The 20,889-nt window shown below is 47.5% G+C and overlaps 1 protein-coding gene across 1 annotated transcript in view; it reads right to left on the bottom strand.

Annotated features, from left to right (window-relative positions):
• Positions 1-10,443: 10,443 nt before the first annotated feature.
• The window catches only part of LOC115464411 (vomeronasal type-2 receptor 26-like), a 35,369-nt gene continuing 24,923 nt past the window's right edge, over positions 10,444-20,889 (bottom strand). The window contains exon 4 of the mRNA XM_030194792.1: positions 10,444-11,342. Coding sequence (XP_030050652.1) covers positions 10,444-11,342 — 899 coding nt within the window. The remainder of the gene's footprint in view (positions 11,343-20,889) is intronic.

Below are 20,889 nucleotides of genomic sequence, written 5' to 3'. Positions count from 1 at the left end.
GAGAGAATGTGAGTAAGAGAAGGGTAGAAATGCTGAACCCACAGATGCAGCTACACAAACCCTGGTGGCTTGCTTCTTCCCGGATTGTGTATGCAGTAAACCACACTTAGCAGGCTTTCACGTCTGGTGTGCAGTTTGCTGCCTATACAAACTGGAAGGCTCACAGCATTAGGGATTTATGTAGCTGTGTCTCCTGGCACAATAAGGAGGAAAGAGGGGACAGGGAATTGCTGGACCATAGGGGTGGAGGAGAGAGAGGGGTTGGGTGACATTGAGATGCTAGGCTAGAAGCAGAGCATGTTTACTTTTAATATATAAGAACTGATGTGGTGCAGCAGCTCAGAAAGAATGTTAGGTAGTAGATCCACTCAGGGCCTCCGCTCTAGGTGCCCAGCGCTCCCACCAGGTGCTGTGGAGGACTTGCAGCCCTTCTGCATTTCCTCACAGCTGTATCCGGGGTGACTCCAGTTCCACCCCGATCTTCCCAGGGCCTTCGCTCCAAGTGCACAGAGTTTCCAGGTGCTTTTGGCTAGGATCAGGCGACCCTCAGGGGGAGGAATGCTGGCTTCGGCCTAACCCCTGGTAAGCCTTTCCTCAGCTGAGAGGTGTCCAGCTCTACCACCGGCTGCCTTTCAGGTGCTGTGGAGGACTTGCAGCTCATCTGCATATCCTTACAGCCTTCTCCGGGGTAACACCCAGGTCCACTCCGATCCACTCAGGGCCTCCGCTCTAGGTGCCCAGCGCGCCCACCAGGTGCTGTGGAGGACTTGCAGCCCTTCTGCATTTCCTCACAGCTGTATCCGTATGCATATCAGTTCAGTTGGAAGTAGCAGATAAATGGAACTAGATTTTTGGAACTACTAGTGTGTATGATATATTTACATACACTTTTGATAGTTTGTACCCCTGACGCAGCCTGAGGGCGAAACGTGGCCACGTCGGGTATTGTTCCAATAAATGCATTTGATTCCACTGCTTTGTTGTTTTTTATCTACTGTTTTGTAAGCTGTTGTGTGCCTTTTTTTTTTTTTGTCAAATTAACAAATAGAAATAAAACAAATATAGAAAATAAAATAATACCATTTTATTGGACTAATACATTTAGCTTCCTGAGGCCAAAACCTTCTTCCTCAGGTCAATACAGTATAGTGCTGTTACAGTATCCTATCCTGACCTGAGGAAGGGGGTTTTGTTCTCCGAAAGTTAGTCAACATTTATTAAAATTAGTCCAATAAAAAGATTACCTTACTTACATGTTCTATTATAAACACTTATTAACACAGCTACAATACTACTTTATCCTAAAGCAAAAAAAATAAAAAATATATATTTTATTTACAGTTTGTTGTCTCTGGTTTCTGCTTTCCTCATCTTCTTTTCACTGTCTTCCTTCCATCCAGCATCTGTCTTCGTTCTTTCTCTGCCATCCAGTGTCTGCCCTCTCTGCTGTCCCCTCCATCCAATGTCTGCTCTCTCTCCCTGCCCCTTCCATTCCCTGTCTGCCCTCACACTCTCCCCGTTCCATTCACTGTCTGCCCTCCCTCTTCCCCCCCATCCATCCATCCAGGGTCTGCCCTCGCTCGCCCCCTCCATCCATCCAGGTTCTGCCCTCCCTCTCCCCCTCCATCCATCCATCCATCCATCCATCCATCCATCATCTGTCCCCTCTCTCTCTGCCCCTTTTTTCAGCCCCCAGTTCCAGCTCTCTAATCCCACCTGCCCTTAGTTCTAGCCCCAGCCCACATCCCTTCACTTGCCCCCCCTTTTCAGCCCCCCTATCCCACCAGTCCGCAGTTTCAGCCCCAGCCCTTTTCTCTCACCAGTCCCGAGCTTCAGCCCCAGCCACTTCTCCCTGTCCCCTTTTCCCCCAGTTTCAGCCCCTGCCCCTTTTCAGCTCCCAGTTCCAGTACTAGCCCCCTTATCCCACCTACCCTCCTTTTCAGCCCCCAGTTCCAGCCCCGTCATCAACATGCCTTGCATTAGAGACCCCTTTTCAGCCCCAGACCCATTTTCCCACCAGCCCCAGGCATGGCTCCCATTTTCTCTCATGGCCCCTTCCCCACCCCTTCTCCCCTCTTCTCCCATCTGAGACCCCCCTCCCCACCCCAGTCCCCTTCTCCCCTCTGAGACCCCCTCCCCACCCCAGTCCCCTTCATCCATCTGAGACCCCCATCCCCATGTCCTCTTCTCCCAACTGAGACCCACACCCCCCTTCTCCCCTGTTCTCCCATCTGAGACCCCCCTCCCCACCCCAGTCTCCCTCTCCCATCTAAGCCCCCCTTACCCGATCCACCTACCACCTTCGTTGAGAGACGACAGCCCTCGTCTCCTGTGTCCATCCTGTGCCTTTAAAGAAAAATCTGAAAAGCGGCATGGCAGGCAGCACTTTCTGCACTGCTTGTAAAAGAAAGCAGCAAATCTCCTCTTCGACGTCGCATCAGGTCTTCCCTCACTGGCTCCCGCCCTCGCGAAAATAGGAAGGCGGGAGCCAGTGAGGGAAGACCCAATGCAACGTCAAACAGGAGATTTGCTGCTTTCTTTTACAAGCAGTGCAGAAAGCGCTGCCTGCCATACCGCTTTTCAGATTTTTCTTTAAAGGCACAGGATGGACACAGGAGACGAGGGCAGACGGGAAGCGCCAACGGAGCACCCCCCCACCCGCTGACACCCGGGGCGGACCGCCCCCACCGCCCCCCCCTTGGTATGCTACTGGTCTGTCCCAGTGTGGCAATACTTAAGTACTTATGTAAGGGTTTAAGAAGAGAGAGGGAGAGGAGATATTGGCATGGTGGAACAATGTGGGAAGAGGCCATGGCATTCTGAAGGAGAGATCAGTGAGAGGAGGACAGTAAGTACAGAGGGTAGAATTGTATAAAGGGGAGTGGATGAAAGAAAAGGGAATGCGAGGCCAGGGAAGGAGTGAGACAGGAGAGGTAGGGGTGAGAGGAGAAGATGGAAAGTTGATAGGTACTGATAAGTGAAATATAGGTATAGGACTGAAGAGTGAGAAGAAGAAATCTGAGGAGGAGAGAGAAAACAGAGAAAGAGGAAATGTATCAAAGACAGATATAGTGAGGGAATAGAAGAGAAGGGAAAAGTGGAGAAAGGACAAATGGACTGCATCCACTGGAAAGACAGCAGAAGACAGACAGGAAAACAAAAGAAACTGGGACCAACATGCTTGAAAAAATAAAATACCCAGGCAACAAAGTGCCCTGTTTACTAAAGTGCGTTAGTGTTTTTAGCATGCCTACACTTAGCGCGTGCGCTAACCATGTAGGCACCTATAAGGATATTGTAGGCATGTACATGGTTAATGCGCTTAAATGGTTAACGAGCGTTAAAAATGTTAACGTGCCTATAACGCTGCTTAGTAAACAGGGCCCAAAGGTAGAAAAAAGTGTTTTATTTTGAATTTATTTATCACAGCTTTTTAGCTTTAAGGACTGAGATGTGCCTGCTTTGTAAAATGTACATTTTTTCTGTTTTATTTTGCAAAGTAGAGGGGACAATACATTTCTATATCTCTTTTACTAATATTGCTGGTTATAGTCTGGATTTCTTGAGGGGGGGGGGGGTCCCCATTTCAGTTTTTGTCTGCATGTTTCTTATTGTCCTCTATTTTGTATCAAGTGAGGGTCTGTCCATATTCTACATGTGCAGCTAAGGTGAAGGATTCTCCTAGTGTGTGGTGTCTGTGTAAGAATCTGTAACAGTCCAACTTGTTCCATTTTCACAGTAGCTGGTGCTCTTGGGCCAGTGTATTATTTATAGTACTAGCTTTTCATAGGTGGATTAGGACTTATATATTGTGGTAAATTTTCTGGCTCTAGTTGAAAGTAGTCTCTGGGGCAAGGGCTGCCTATGGTGGCTCTTGTCACCAGAAATAAAAATGCTCAGGACTAATGGACTCCACATCGTATAGAGTCACCATATAAACAAAAGCCCATCTGATTTAAACAGAGTTTCTACAGGTAGAAAGAGTGTTCCTGAGGTGATGGTCAAAATTTTAATAATTTTACTTACAGTTAAGAAGACAGCTTGCCCTGGCCGGTCCTGGGACCTCTAATACCTCCCACCTCCTGATGTAACTTCCAGTTTCCTTGCAGATGGGATGCAGCAGAGGCAGCCTGTATTAATCATTGCCGGCCACAGTCTCTTCACCTGAGCAACAATACCGGCACTGCCGCCTGTCCGACACCGACCAGTGCTTAATTTACAAAGGTTTGTTCCCCTGACATCAAAACCTAGCTACACCTCTGGGGATGGGGTCCTGGTAGGGGGGCCCACAAATATATCTTTGGCTAGGGAGCCAAACCAAGAAACATGCAGAGTTTGTGAGACTATCAGGCTCATTTTCGAAAGAGATGGACATCCAAAAAGTGACTTAAATTGGCTTTTGGACGTCCATCTCACAGAAACATTGAAATTGATATAACAGTGCTTTTTTTGTGCCGGCACGCACCGGTACAGCATATCGGCACCTTTTTTGTGAGGTCCAGTGTTGTGCTGGAGCCGGCTCGCAAGAGCCAGTTGTTCTTCAGGGCGAGCCGGCTCTCCTCCCTCCCTCCCCCGAGCTACAGGGTCCGAGTCGTACCTGAAAAAGGAAGCCACCCAGGTTGTCCAGTGGATTCTTCAGGGCAGGCAGGCAAGATCCCAAGTCTTGCCTACCCGCTGCCGGCGCTGACCCTCCCCCGCTGCCGGATCACTCTTTAAAAATGGCCGCCAAGTTCCAGCGGTGGCCTCACTACACTTCTGCTGAAGTCATGGAGGCCGCCCTTGTAAGTCTCGATGGCCATTTTGAAGAACGATGCAGTAGCGCCATGGGAGAGTAAGCGCTGGCAGCAGGCAGGAAAGACTGGGGATCTTTCCTGCCTGCCCCGAAGAATCCACTGGACAACCTGGGTAGCTGGAGGAGGGGGGGCAGGGGAGCGATGAGAATCGCTGGGTAGGGGGGGCTGGAGGGGGCAGGGCAGCGAGGAGAATCGCTGGATAGGGGAGGCTGGAGGGGGGCAGGGGAGAGAGGAGAATCGCTGGAGGGGGCAGGGAAGAAAGGAGAGTCACTGGACATGGGTGGCTGGAGAGGGTGGCAGGGGAGAGAAGAGAGTCGGTGGACATGGGTGGATGGAGGGGAGGGCAGGGCAGGGGGAGAGGAGGGTTGCTGGACATGGGTGGATGGAAACATAGGAGCCAACTTTTCAAAATTATTGGGGGTGCTAAGCCCAATGGAAATAATCCCTCCCTGGACACATACAAGGAATTTTTCCAATATTGGGGGTGCTCAAGCACCCACAGCACCCACAGAGTCGGCTCCAATGGATGGAAGGGAGGGCAGGGGGAGAGGAGGGCTGCTGGACATGGGTGGATGGAGGGGAGGGCAGGGGGAGAGGAGGGTTGCTGACATGGGTGGATGGAGGGGAGGGCAGGGGGGAGAGGAGAAGTTGCTGGACATGGGTGTATGGAGGAGAGGGAAGGGAGAGAGAAGAAATGCTTTACATGGGTGGAGGGAGGGTAGGCAGGGGAGGAGGGCTGCTGGACATGAGTGGATGGAGGAGAGGGAAGCGAGAAAGAAGAAATGCTGGAGATGGGTGGATGGAGAGGAGGGCAGGGGGAAGAGGAGGGGTTGCTGGACATGGGTGGATGGAGGGGGGCAGGGGGAGGAGGGCTGCTGGACATGGATGGAGGGAAGAGTGGGGAAGGAGATGAGATGAGGGAAAAGGAAGAGAGGAGAAAAACTGCACATGAATGAAGAAAGTAGGCAGAAGCTGGATTCACTGGACAGTCAAGTCTGCGGAGGACCCAGTTTTTACTTATGGATGTATGGCAAGAAATGAAGAAGAAGGGAGGAAAGTAAAGAAAGCCCTGGAAATGGAGTTAAGAGGACAGATAGCAGCAGAATCAGATACTGGGCAGCATGATCAGAAAAACAAAGTCACCAGACAATAAAGGTAGAAAAAGTCATTTTATTTTCATTTTTAGTGTCTGGAATATGTCCAATTTGAGAATTTACATCTGCTGTCTTATTTTGCACTGGGTATACTGGAGCTGTAACAGCTTACAGAAATTATTTATAATGAAAAAAAATCACGTTATTTTTTTTCTCCTATACTAGTGTAATATTTTCAACGATGTCTGTTTATATGCGCCATGGCTGGTAAAAGGGGTGTGGCTAATGTGGGTGTGGTTATAATAGGGGTTGGGGTCATATGTGGTGACCCCACCCACAATGAGTACCGGCACATTTTTTTCTACACAAAAAGCACTGGGTATAATCGAAACCCGATTTAGGACATCTTTTTCCAAAGTCCTTCAGAAGGACATCCAAATCTCAAGGGGGCGCATCAGGGGCATGTTCGAGGTGGGACTTATGCGTTCCTAAGACCTTCTCCCCACTTCAGAATTTGGACGTCTTTGTAAAACATCCAAATTCACACTTAGACGTTTCTTTTGAAAATGCCCCTTCACATGTCCTTTTCCCCCCTCCCTCCAAATTATCAATTGTCTCTTGCCACCAGTTCCTGCTGCTGCTGTACTACTTCTTTAGACGCATATAGCCCAGTGCCCCCACCATTTTTACCTGCTGTGAGATATAATGGGGGAATAATATTTTTAATTTTTGTGAGGAATGGGAACAGTGCTACTCTTTATTCACCCTCACTTTAATCTCTGACCATAACCCCTTTCATTATCAGAGCTGCCAAGAGAAAGTAAGTTTTAAAAGGGAAATTTTCAATTCATGTTATTCCATGCTTCCACAACCTCCTCCCCTTTTCTCATCCTTCTAATGAAATACCATATTTACCCCAGTGACTGCAAGTTTGGAACAAAAGAACAGATGCCAGCAGCTACCCAAAACCGACCCAGCTCAATTTGCAATATTATACATTCCCACCCAGTGATTCTTCGATTGTTCAATTGTGGGGCGTGGTTAATACATTCAAACCATAAGCACAAAAATCTGAAAATGATCCTTTCTTTGTTCTTGGTTTTCTCTTCCTAGTCTCACCTTTCTGCCACTTCATCCCTCTTCTCACCACTTAGTACCATTGACTGAAAGCTTGTTAACTGGTTCTGTTTCAATTGTTAAGGGCATTTTCATGGATGTTGCAGGCAGCTGTACTTCAGTTTGGCCCACATCAACAATGACCTTGCATTTTCTACTGTCACTCCCTATTTGAGTATGGCCTGAAGGAATGGGTAATAAGGAAAATAATTATTTTATTTTGTTTTATTAAACTGTTCGTGAGCCCTTGTGCCCAGTCTGAGGCATAGGAAGGAGCTTGGCCAAGGTCCAAAGTGGACCAAACAGGTGCTAAGCAAACCCCAGCCACAAAGCCCCGCACACTCAAGACAAACTAGCACCACCAGAAAAGGGAGATAGACCACTCAGGCGGGCCTCACAGCTGAATGGGGACCCACTTGTGCAGAGTCCAAGCGTGCAGGACTCACACCCGAACTGGAACCGAGTCACATACTGGGGAAGGGAAAATAAACAAGTCTCTTTCTGCAGTCCTGCTCCCTTCCCTTCAGCTTTGAATACAAACCACAAGTATTTGTTAAGTAATTCCACCCTATCTTTATCAGCTTCTAATATTTTCTCTCTTTCACCTTTGAGTCTCACAATGCCACTTTTGTACTTCCTCCTATCATTAACATATCTTTATAAATGTCTTGTTCCCCATTTTACTGTATTAGCTTTTTTTCCTTCAATTGTTTTGCTGACTACTTTACCAGCTTCTCTTAGCTTTTTCACATATTGTCATCTGTCTTCTTCTTTTCCGGTCTCTTGTAGTCAGCATAGGAGCCAACTTTTCAAAATTATTGGGGGTGCTAAGCCCAATGGAAATAACTCCTCCCTGGACACATACAAGGAATTCTCTCAATATTGGGGGTGCTCAAGCACCCACAGCACCCACAGAGTCGGCTCCTATGGTAGTCAGTGGTGTGCTGGTAAATTTTTATCAACAGGCTCTTTCCCTGGTCCACCTCTGCGCCGCCCCCTTCCCCAAATTGCAGAGCTGGCTATACATGGGGAGAGAGCTTGGGGGGGGGGGGGGGGACAATGCATTACTCTTTCCGGGAAAAACATTTTTTAAATGCTCCCAGGTTCCAATCTAATTCATGTTTAATCTATATTAATAATGCTCACCTCCAATTCTGAAGCTCACAGTGTGGCAGGGAAACACTGAAGCCCTGTACTGTTGTTGCCTGTCAGCATCACTCACTCTCACTGTCACTCATACACACGCCCTCAGCCACGCCCCAACCACGCCCCCCAACCACGCCCCTTCCAGACATAATTCTCTACCTGAACGTTCCATTGAGGCCACAAGCTCCTGCCATTTCCGTGAAGGGTTTGTAACTTCATGGTGGTGAAGCCTCTGTCTGTCTGTCACGCCCTCGCGTACAACGTTGTTACGTCGGGGGCGGACCCATTGCGCCAAAAGCTTGACGTCGCGACCAGAGCCAGAGGAACAACAGGAAGGCAGGTGGAGCCATTTCTTGTTACATCGGGGGCGGACCCATTTCACGAAAACCGTGACATCGCGACCACAGCCAGAGGAACAACAGGAAGGCAGGTGGAGCCATTTCGCTGAACGTGCGACGTCGCGGACGCAATCCCCTGCCTCACAATGACCTCCCAGTGCGCCAGCGATACACAAATGGCGCCCACCACGACCTTCGAAAACGCGATGAAACGAAACCTGCTCATCCTGTTTCCCGAGGTATGTTAGGTGCGTCGTCGGGACACGAGGGGGGAACAGCGGTATTCACGACCTGCATCGGGGTGGAAAGGGGGTACAGTCGGTGTGGACACTCGAAACCTTTCCCTCAAATCCCCTTGCTAGCGCCCGTTTCATTTCGCCCAGAAACGGGCCTCTTTTACTAGTGTGGGATAAAGTACCATAAATAAGTAAATAAATAGATAGGAACTCTGAACGCTGAGCACCTGATTCCCATAAAATGATGTCTGTTCTAGAAGCCCTTTACCAGGAGAAAAAAAAATCTCTGCACCAGTAACAGGGTTAGGTGTCCCTTTATCCAGTCCCTCCAAATGACACACTGATTGCGATTTATAACAAATTTCTACTCTACCTGTGAAAAGTTATTCCCTTATTATACTTCCTCTGTGTACATCCCTATGCACAAGCCAGCGACAGTTTAAAAAAATGTTTCTTTTTTTTTTACAGTATCCTCCTCACCTACCTATTACAGACCTTCTCCCCGCTTCCCCGAGCTGAAGGGTCCCTCCCACTCCCAGCGCATACTTGAAGGCAGCATCCCTGGTGGTCTAGTGGAGTCTTCAAGGCAGGAAGGATACCCTGTCTTTTCTGTCCACTGCCGGTGTTGACCCTCCTGCAGCCGCATCTTTTTTAAAATGGTCACTGAGACTTAAAGGCAGCCTCGCAAGACTTCAGTGAAAGTCTCATGAGGCTGCCCCTGGAAGTCTCGGCAGCCATTTTTAAAGAGTGATGCGGCTGCAGGAGAGTCACTGCCATCAATGGGCAAGGAAGGATACCCTGTCTTTTCTGTCCACTGCCGGTGTTGACCCTCCTGCAGCCGCATCTTTTTTAAAATGGTCACTGAGACTTAAAGGCAGCCTCGCAAGACTTCAGTGAAAGTCTCATGAGGCTGCCCCTGGAAGTCTCGGCAGCCATTTTTAAAGAGTGATGCGGCTGCAGGAGAGTCACTGCCATCAATGGGCGGGAAAGACTGGGGATCTTTCCTGCCCTGAAGAATCCAGGTATACGCTGGGAGTCTGTGACCCTTCAGCTCGGGGGGGGGGGGGGGGGGGGTTAGGAGAAGCAAGCTGGCTCGCAATCCCAGAACTACCGACTTGCAAGATGCCAAAAAATTTAACAACCGGCTCTTGTGAGCTGGTGAGAGTCGGATCCAGCACACCACGGCTTGTACTTTATTATGGCTAATCTCTTTTTTTCTTTCCTTTTCACCTACTACTATCATTGATACCTTCATAAGAGATTTACTCTCTTGATTTAAATGGAAAATGGGAACTGAGAATAAGAATTTCCTTTCTTTGTTTGAAGACATTTTCCCCTTGATATCTTGCCGTGGACAGCATTTTTAAAGTGCTAACCGTAGTGGGGAAGGCTGCTGGGGCTTATGCGGGTTCCGGCCAATATTAATCCAGAGCCTGCATAAAACAGTTGCGCAGACTCTGACTGGATATTGACCAGGACCCACATAACTTTTAATGTGCTTTTAATACCACCATCCCCCTCCTGGCACCCATCTTCCTCCCCACCCTCCCTTCCTCCAGCCCAAGAAATGTATAAGCCAAATCACCCGGAAAGACACCAGAACCTAATTCTTAATCCCCCACCCCCAAATTAAATTAATGATCCAAATCAAAGATAATTCCACAAATTTGAATTAGCATAGCTTTAACTTGCACAGAATTAAAAAAAACAAATATTCAGTTTAGTTGTTTTTTGTTACAGATTTCCTGCTATTCATATCAGGCCTTAATAGGATAATGCGACATTTGGACATAAAGATACATCCCAGCAGTCCAGCACTGGAAGCTTGTATGGCAAATATCTCCACTGCTACCATGTATTTTCCTCTTGTGCTCAGATATGTTGGGATAAAAGTTATCCAAACACTGCAGAACACCAGCATGCTGAAAGTAATGTACTTGGCCTCATTGAAACTATCCGGTAGATTTCTTGATAAGAATGCAGTGATGAAGCTGATAGAAGCCAGAAATCCTAGGAAACCCAGAACACAGTAAAATGCAATCGTTGACCCTTCATTACATTCAATTAGTATTGCCCCAATCTCTGATTGCATATTATGATATGGGAATGGGGGAGCAGTAAACAACCAGATGAGACAGAGAGTAAATTGAAAAAGAGAGCAGGAAAGTATTATAGTATATGAGATCCTGGAACCCATCCATTTCCGGAGCTTACTTCCAGGCTTGGTTGCATGAAAGGCCATAACCACAGTGATAGTTTTTGCCAAAATAGATGAGAGAGAGATTGAGAAAGTCATCCCGAAGGTAGTATAACGGAGAATGCAGGTCACGGGCTCAGGACAGCCAATGAACATCAAAGAGCATAGAAAGCAGATCATAAGGGAGATGAGGAGGATATAGCTGATGTCCCGGTTGTTGGCTCTCACAATAGGTGTGTCTCTGTAATGAATGAAGATTCCCAGAATGATTGCACTGATAAGAGAGAAGAAAATGCTGCTGGTAGTCAAAGCCATCCCAAGAGCCTCTTCATAGGACAGGAACATTATCAGTTTTGGTATACAAGTATCTCTCTTATGATTGGGCCAGTAGTCCTCTCGACATTTCACACAGTTGTCCATATCTGAGGAAGGATGAACATTGTCTCAATATCTCATAAACAGCATTGATTTTGGGATAGTGCATGATCCTTTCATTAATTCTCTATACCTCAGACTTCAGCAGGTAATGTTGCTCTATAATATCCTGAAGTTTAGAATGGTGAAGTAGTTTTGATGCACATCAACCAGCTACAAATCAGAATCAGTATGAACAGTATACAGACACTTTGCGAAGAATAATTTCAACTCATCTCACTAAATGAAAAAAAAAGCACATGGCTTCTATTGTTTCCTATATACCTCATCCCTTTTCTTTCTTTTGTTTTTCATCTATTTGCTAGAAAGTGAGCAACATTAACACTGTAATATCAATGTTCAAAATGATTTACCAACCACAAATGGCTTCTGGCTTAATTCATTTTTGCAGGGCTATCTTCTGATATTCAGTGTTAGTGACTTGTTAGTGGGCCCCAAAAGGGGGGCTCGGCCATGGGAGGGTCATGGGAGGTTTGGGAGCGTTCCTTTTATATATGTGCATTGTTATTCAATAAAGGGGATCCATGCCTAGTTTCGGACACTGAGATTTATAACAAAGTTTTGTTGGTGTAAATGGTCATGCCTAAATGTAGCTGCAGTTCCTGGTACGGAGCCTGTTATACAAAACTTTAAGCGTTGGACCTGATTCTATATATGGTGTGTTATACCTAGCTTTGTCTGATGGACCCACCTAAATGTATTCTCTAAGCCACAACTAAATTCAGGCACAGTTGTTAGAATATGCTTATGCTGGTTAGATGCGCCTAGAATTTGGCGCAGCCATTTGCACCAGTGAAAAGCTAATGTAAATGCCTTTGCCTTTGTCTACACGTTTAGGCCTGAATTCTATAATATGCATGCATTTGATTAATGGCACTGACACACCCACGCTCCTCCCATGACCACAACCCCATTTTGGGTGCGCAAGTTGGAATTTACGTTTGCCTTTTTATAGAATATGCATAAAAAGAAGCACAGGTATTTACTGCCATTTTGAAGGAATTTACTCAAGGCATTGTGCTGTAAGAATACATCAAACATGAGCAATAGACGATTACAGCAGTATTCAAATGCCAATACAAAGTATGGCATAGTATACTACTTAGAATGTCAAGAAAATGTGTAATAGAACATTTTAATTGACAGTGTAGGGTATAAGCAAAGATGCAACATATAGATAGGTAAGAGAGTAAGAGGAGTTAGAAAGTAAGGTGACTAATTTAAAGAAAGGTGCACATCAGGTCCGACAGATGGTTCAATATGATCACAGCTAGAGTAGGAGTAGATAAACATTTCCTTTGTAGTATGTGAAGCCCCTTGTGTGTGTGTGAGACTAACAAGTTAGTTATGTAGCTAATGAAGTTTTTATAAAAATGATGTGGTGTAATCATGTCACTTGCAACCTTCTTTTTTTTTTTGAGATTAAAAGATTCTATAAGTTTATTTACATTTATTGTAAAAAGAAGAACATTGAACAAAATAAAAGGCTGTCTATATCAGGAGAGCCATGACTGGTTTGAGGGCTGATGCAGAAAGTTAGAGCTCTGTGCTAAAACTTAGCACAGGGCTTCCTAATGCCTGTGTAAAAAAGAGTTTGCACCCAGTGCAGTAATCAAATGGTATGCAAATGAATGTGCGCAGATAAATACAAGCTAACATGGCAGAGCACGCCCAATCTATGTTCATATGTGGCTGTGCTAGAACCAGCTAATTCCTTAGTTTATGCATCAGATGAATCCAAGAACCGGCGGGCCGCGCCCACCCACCAGCAGGCGGAGACAGAGACCACAAAGCCGAAGGCAGCGACACCAGATGGCCAGCCTCCCCCCCCACCCCAGCACACCTCCATCTCCAGCAGGTGGTGGTCTTCATTGCAGGCATCTGTTCCTCAGCGATTGAGTTCTTTCTGTAGGATGGGTTGCAGAAGGGCCTGACCTTGCATTTGGAGGTGGTGCATTTCTTTCAGAGTGCTTTGCTCCTCCACTGCTATGACCTTTTTCACCCTGAAACCTTGTTCGTATTCTCCTAGTCTAGCTTGGGGCTCCATGTCTACTGAGCATTGCTTCAGATTCCTTTTGTTCCTTTGTAGAATGCTTCACTTAGGAACTTACAAGCAGTGTTCTTGGTCGCCAATTCTTCGGCACGCAGAGTGTCTGAAGTTTTAGCGCAGCCATGCCAAGCTGTGTTTTCTGCAATTTGGTGAGTCTGGAGTGACCCTACTTTTGGTTCCTTCTTTTCTTTCCGGCTGTGGTTTAGCTTGTCTTTTTCAGCCTCTCTTTCTTCCCTCCTTTCGGGAGGGGGATTTTCACGTGGAGTACACGGCTCTTCGTCTTCTGGATGTTCAGAGGGTTCTCCGGTATTCGCAGATGTTGCATGTTTTTCAGCGTTCAGATCTTCTCTTTCTCTTTGTTGATGGTTCTTGCCCTGGGACGGCAGCCTCTGGTCTGATCTGATTTTTTTCTCGTTGGATTGCAGGTACTTTGTGGATTTTTTGGAAAGGTTGCGTCCTGCTGGTGGCATTGCAGGCTCGTTTCACGAGATTACTATCGACCTCTTGGGCGGAACGGGTGTGCTTTCACTATTCAGATGCTGCCTTTGCAGCGGTGATTCTGTCTTGGGGAGCGGCGACTTCCCACCCTACTTAGGGATTGCTTTGGTACATCCCACCAGTTCTTGGATTAATTTGCTGCATACGCTAAGGAAGGTAAAATTATGATAATTTTCTTTCCTTTAGTAGCAGCAGATGAATCCAGGATCCCGTCCTTTGTCAGCCGTGCTTGTTTTGCCTATCTGTTCTTGTCCTGGTCTTTAGTTTCCAAAAAAAAAGAAAAAGGAGAAGAAGAAAGAGAACAGAAACCACTGAAGAGGACTCCATCGCAGTCGTGGTTTCTGTTAAGTCAGACTGACAAGTTTCTGTTTTGTATGCTTGGTGAGGAAGGCTTCCTGGTTTCTTGTGATGAGACATGCACTGAGGCGAAGGAGGAGCTGGCCATCCGGCACCACCGCCCCCAGCCCCGCAATCCCCACCCCCACCCGCCGGCAGACGGACACAGCCCACCAGCCCCCGGACCCATCCGCTGCTACCAAAGGAAAGAAAATTATCAGCAGGTAAGGCATAATTTTACCATTTTGTGCATTAAAAATTGTATCGGCACTCAGAGTTGCATGTGCTTATACACCCATGCAAGAGTACTATTCTGTGCATGCAGTTTTATGTTTAAATCATTTTTATTGATGGTAACAGATTACACATTTCACCAAACAGAACAATTTCTCAGCTGATCAACATCTAAGCATGTGTCTTCTTTCTATTTTTCATTTTCTCCCCACCCCCCAACCCCCAGGTCACAAGCATGCCATAAGCACAGCACAGCAAGTTTCTGTATTACATTCCTGTAATGGTAAAACCTAGTCTAATGAAATGTGTTGCGTAATGTCCGGCAGGACACCTTCCACTGTGCCCCCACCTAATCGCTGCATATAACTAAATACCTTCTAATGTCATCAACTGCACAGGGCCCTGGCTCTTGTGACCCTGTGTCTTAGTCTCACAAAAATGTATTGTATCAAATTAACAAGCATACTGTCCTGCACTACATACCGTTTATCATATATGCTTATGGCACTCGTTCCTGCCCGGCCCCCCCTCCCCCATCCCCTCCCATATCCCACCCTCTTTGGCAGTAGAATTAACAGGTAACCATACATCTGTATTCCATCATGAGTGTGAGTACCAGTGCCCCCTTACATGTCCCTGACATCCCAGCACACTGTAATCAGGAAATGTGGCATCAGCATAGTATGGCTCCAACTGGGGCTCTCTCAATGTTCCCATGGCCTCCCTCCACTCTACTTGCCATAGCCCCTAGTTGCCAACTAGAAATTTAACAAGAGGCTTCTCCCTTTTGCTGTAAGGGTTACCCTGCTATACTGTCCTAATCAGCGACTCCACATCTGTCCACTCGCATCTGCGTTAACAATTGTGATCGCCACACCTGCAAAGGGGGCTCTTCAGGGAGTCTCCAGAATTGTAGGATAGCATTGATTCCAAAATATATCGCTACTCTTATAAATGCTAGGAATCCCGCTGGGGGATCCGCTGTATATTTAAAGATGTAAAATAAAAACAGGGGATCCCAAATTAAAGTACAATTCCACATTTGATCTACTGCCTCCACCACTCTCCGCCAGAAGCGTCCAATATATTTACAGTGCCAGAACATATGCCCCAATGTGGCTGGTCTTTGTCTGCATTTCGGGCAGGCCCTGCTCGTGGCAAGTCCCGCCCGACACGCTCTATAGGGGGATATGTGTGTTCTCAGTATCCATCTATATAGTCTCTCCCTCTGTGGTATAGACAGCCTCTGTCAATGTATGGTTTTCAAAAACTGCTTACAATCATCCGCCGAGACCTCGCTGTCTAGATCTCTGGCCCACTCCGCGGCCAAACTGGAGAAGTCCAGCTCAGCGGTGGTGTCTTTCAGTTGTTGATGGTGAAATTTCAAAGGGACTGAGAGCTGCGCTCCCAGAGTGAAGCCCTCCGATAGGACCTCCACAGCATCATCTGTTAAATCCGTCGACTCTAGGGAGGCAACATAGTGCTGCAATTGATAATACGCAAAAAAATTTGTTGAGGGGATCCTGTATTTTTGTTGGAGCTCTGAGAAGGGGTGCAGTCGACCCTCCTCTGTTATGATATGAGCCAAATATACTATTCCCACCTCCTTGTCCTGGTGGGAAGGCTGGATTATTACATATGGACAACCACGGAGTTACACGGGCTGAGAGCTGATGTCGTCTGCACATCCATCTCCATGTCTTTCTAAGCGCCCGTAGCAATGGGTGAATCCTATAAGCATCTTTAGGAAGGGCATCCCCAGTATGAAGCAGGTGACTAAAATGGATTCCCGGGAACATAACTGTTTCCACTTCTGTGTAAGAAAAATCTGAGGTCCCTCTATACCAGTCGTTGATATGTCGCATGGAGCAAGCTACAGTTAGGGACTTAATATTTAAGAGGCCCATGCCCCCTCCATCTCGTGGGGCCACTATCTGCTGATATGGGATCCTAGGCTTTTTCCCCTGCCATAAATAATCTTGTATCAGTCTGTGCAGCTTCCGCTCCTCCCTGCACTTCAAGAAAAGGGGTAATTGCTGAAATATGTAAAGCCACCGCGGGGCAATCATCATATTAAATAGAGCCACGCGGCCCCATATGGTAAGGGGGAGCTCTCTCCACATTGATAATTTACATTTTGTCATATCTAAAAGTGGATCTACATTATCCCTATATAAAGAAGACTGTTTAATTGGGATAACTACCCTCAAGTATTTCATTTTTGAATCTATCCATTTAAGGGGGAACTCCCCCTTCCATTTCGCTCGAATGGTGGCCTCCAGGGGCAGGGCGCACGACTTACTGAGATTTAGGGTGAACCCTGACACTAATCCATACTCTTGAATCACTTTTAGGGCTGCCTCTAGCGATTATTGGGGTTTGTCAGGACCAGGAGAATATCGTCCGCATATGCTAGGGTCCGCACTTCATGTTCCTCCATCTGCACGCCGCTAATCTCCTGGGTAGAGTTCAGAAACCGAAGCAGTGGTTCTAACGTTAAATCAAAAAGCAGGGGGGAGAGGGGGCAACCCTGCCTCGTGCCACGGCCCATCCCAAACCCCCGTGATAGCCCTCCATTTGCCGTGACATGCGCCTGCATGTTGGCATACAAGGCATGCACTGCTCTTCTCAACCCTTCTGGGAGCCCCACCCATTCCAGCATGTAGAATAGGAAATCCCAGCCAACCCGGTCAAAAAGCTTTGGCCGCGTCCAGGCTTACCAGTATTCCCGGTTTTTCCTGATATTGACAATGAGCCATAGCTAACAGAGCTTTCCTTACATGCATCACTGAGTGCCTCTTAGGGATAAATCCTACCTGCGTTGGTCCTATGATGCTAGGCAGACACTTCGCTAGCCTCGTTGCCAGGATCTTCGCTAGTAACTTAATGTCAACATTAATTAAGGAAATGGGCCGATATGACTCTGGCTCCTCCGAGGCTTTCCCTGGTTTCAATAATAATGAGATGCATGCAGTGTTTTCATGTAAAGGGAATTGCCCTTCCTGAATTACGGCTTGGTGATATGCAAACAGGGGGCCGACCAGGGAAGGCTGCATCATTTTGTAAAATTCTCCTGGGAAGCCGTCCACCCCAGGTGCAGAAAAGGGCTTTAATCCCTTTATCTCTATCTGCAACTCTTTTGGCTGTATAGGGGAGTCTAGATAACCTATCTCTGACTCTCTAGCTTTGGCATTTGTGCCCTAGACAAGAAGTGCCTCATCGCTTCTACTCCCACCGGCTGGTCCTGGGTATATAACTTCTTAAAATGATCTTGCAGAATGTTAAGTATCCTGTCTGGGCTATTGGTGATAATCCCTGACTTGTCTTTCAATGTGGGAATTGTTCTGTTCCCCCCTTTCCTTTGCACCAGCCTTGCTACGAGTCCTCCCACTTTGTTGCCAAACCTCTGGAACCTATATTTTTGGAAAGTCTGATTTCTCAGCATTTTTTCATGCAGCAAAGAATTAATGGCAGCCTGTATAGCTAGGTAGTTATCTCTATTCACGTCTGAGTTCACTGCCACACAGCATCTCCTAGCTTTTTGCAGTTGCCTGTTTAAACGCATGAGATTAACCGCGTTCTTTTTACGCCTGGCAACCACATATGCAATTAGGTCTCCCCGTAACACCGCCTTGCCAGTACACCAGAACAGTTGAGGGTTGGTCACATGTTCTCTATTATGCGCTACGAATTCCTCTCACTTTGTAACTAAGTATTTTTGGAAAGATTTATCTTTTGCTAGATAGCTAGGGAATCTCCAGCGTCTGCCTGGTCGGAAGCTTCCTGGAGCCTCCAGCTCGAACCAGACCGGCCCGTGATCAGAAATCAGTATTTCCTCTATATTTGAATCTTTAGTCCTTTGGAAAAGGTTGTCCGAAATCAGTATATAATCCAGCCTCCCCCATGTCCCATGAGCTCTAGATCTAAGCGTATACTCCCGGTCATCCAGATGCAAGGCCCTCCATACATCTACCACAGAGAGAGAGTTTCTAAATTCCTGCAATGCTCTACCCGCCCTGCACCCCTCCCCACCCTTCCCCCTTGCTCCCGTGCAGTCTATCGTGGGATCCATTAACATATTCATATCTCCTGTGATAACCAAATTTTTACCCTGGTAGGGGAGCATCTGCTTCAACAGTCGGGGAAAAAAGGTTCGTTCTGGTGGCGTAGGGGCATAGATGTTGAGCAAATGTAATTCCCTGCCTTGTAGCCACAGTTTAACAAGGAGAAACCGCCCAGCGGGGTCCTGTATGACCTTTTCCGCTGTATACGCCAGCCGTTTATGAAAACACACTGCCACACCACCTTTCCGGTCGCCAGTAGAGGCATAGATCACCTGCCCAACCCATCCTTGCTTAAGTTTTTCATGCTCTAAATCTGTTAGTCTTGTTTCTTGTAGGCACACTATGTCAGCCTTTAAGTGTTTTAAGTGTGCTAGGATCTTTTTTCTTTTAATCGGGGAGATAATACCCCCCACGTTCCACATGATTATCCTACAGTGTGTCGCTAACAGGGAGGTCATGGGTTGTCAGTGTTACCATAAACTCTTCAGCCCCTGGTTCCCAGCCCTTACCCAGGGGGCTCTCTGCTTTTCTCAGTATTTCGGCACTGCCACTCATTCTTACCAATCTATCTCTGCCTTTAACGCCTGTGTTTCCCCTCTCGCCTGAGCCTCCCACCCCAGAAGGAAGGCCCCCCCCCCCATGCATGTTCTCCCTTTGGTTCCTGTTCTATCTGCCCCTTCCCCCATGCTCTCCCCTCCACCCTCCCTCCCGCCACTCCCTTCTTCCCTTTGAAAACCCTTCTTGTCCATGGACTTCTATCACCCTCCCGGAACCCCCCCCCCCGAGCCCCCCCCCCCCCCCCCCCCCCCCCCCCCCCGATGCTGGCCTCCATCCCCAGGTCCCTTAATGTGTATTGGAATGTTATTATAGTCAACCGGCCCCACTACATATGCATCACAAAGTTAGGTAAACATCTTAACCCTCTGAACATTTTAACCAACCTGCTTAGCATTTTAACATAACCTTAAAACATAACATATAAACCTGGCCCTTTGGCACACAGCTTCCAGTCCTCTGGCATTGAGCAGGCCTCCCCCGCCTTTTCTTCCAGAATGGCAATTGGCTCATCCCAATCCCAGCGCTCAGGTCTCTAGCCCTTTCATCTCCGCGTCGACAAACTGCTGTGCGGCTTGCACCGTCTGGAAGGAGCACCACTGACTTCCTTGTTGGATCTTCAGCACTGCTGGGTACATCAACATAAATCGTATTTTCTTGGTCACCAGCGCTGAGCATAATGGATGGAACCGTCGTCTCTGCTCCTGGACGCCTGCAGAGTAGTCTTGGAATATCTTTATCGGTGCACCATCGTATGCTAAGGAGTCTCTTTTCGCTCGGAAGCCTCGCATAATTTCCTCCTTGTGGAGATAATTGTGAACTTTTATAATAACAGTCCTGGGCCTTTGCTGCCCCTGCTGCCAGCGCCCGAGTCTATGGGCCCTTTCGATGCAAAGCTCCCCATTGTTGTCGGACAGGGCCAGTTCCTTTTTCAGCCATTGCTCTAATAGGTGTCCCAGTGATTTCTCTGGTATTTTTTTCTGGGAGGCCAACAATTCTTAAATTGCATCTCCGTGCCCGGTTTTCCATATCTTCGAGGTTGTCCTGTTGCGATTTAAGCTGTTCTAACAGTCGGGAGATCTCCTGTGCTCTGTGCGCCCCCGAGTCCTCCACCGCGGCAGTTCGGCCTTTGGCCTCTCCCAGCCTCTTCACAGTGTCAACCATGGCTGATTCCAGGTTGTTGAGCTTGCCCGTTAGTAGGTCAAATCGGGGACTTAGAGCTATGCTCACTGCCTTTGTAATCTGGGCTAGCTGCTTCTCTGTAAACTCACCCGCTCCCTCGTGTTTCGCCTCTGCCATCTTAGGGCCAGCTTTCGGCAGGGACAGTTTTTCCTTGTCAAATTTAGTTCCTCTACGAGTGATTCCAGAGGCTGGAGGTCTCAAGTATTGCTCCATACAATGGATGCTGCAGGCCACGTGCTATAATATGATGCCAGGCAGTGGCTGTATGGATCTTCCCTGGCGTGTATCGTGGGTGTGAGGATACCCAGTGGGGAGCTGGGCTGTGATTTAGAGTTATTTCCCTCCACGCGATGTACGCTGCCACTTCACCACGTTGTTTCCCTGGCCTGCACTCCTCGACACTGGCTGTGTTGCATTTTTTTTTCCACCCTTATTGGGCCGATTAACTATTGATCACCGCAGGGCCCAAGGGAAGACCAGCACGCTGCTCTGCCCTCCCTCCGTTATCTCTTTGCCTCACCCGTTGCTCCGATCAGCGATGTTCTCAGCCCTCCTGTTTGCCGGACCAGGCGATTTTGTCTATTGCCGCGCCTCCTCTTACGGCGCCATCTTGCG

This window comes from Microcaecilia unicolor, chromosome 3 (genome assembly GCF_901765095.1).
Source record: "Microcaecilia unicolor chromosome 3, aMicUni1.1, whole genome shotgun sequence".
NCBI classification, from domain to species: Eukaryota; Metazoa; Chordata; class Amphibia; order Gymnophiona; family Siphonopidae; genus Microcaecilia; species Microcaecilia unicolor.
This window is presented reverse-complemented; position numbering and strand designations above follow the sequence as displayed.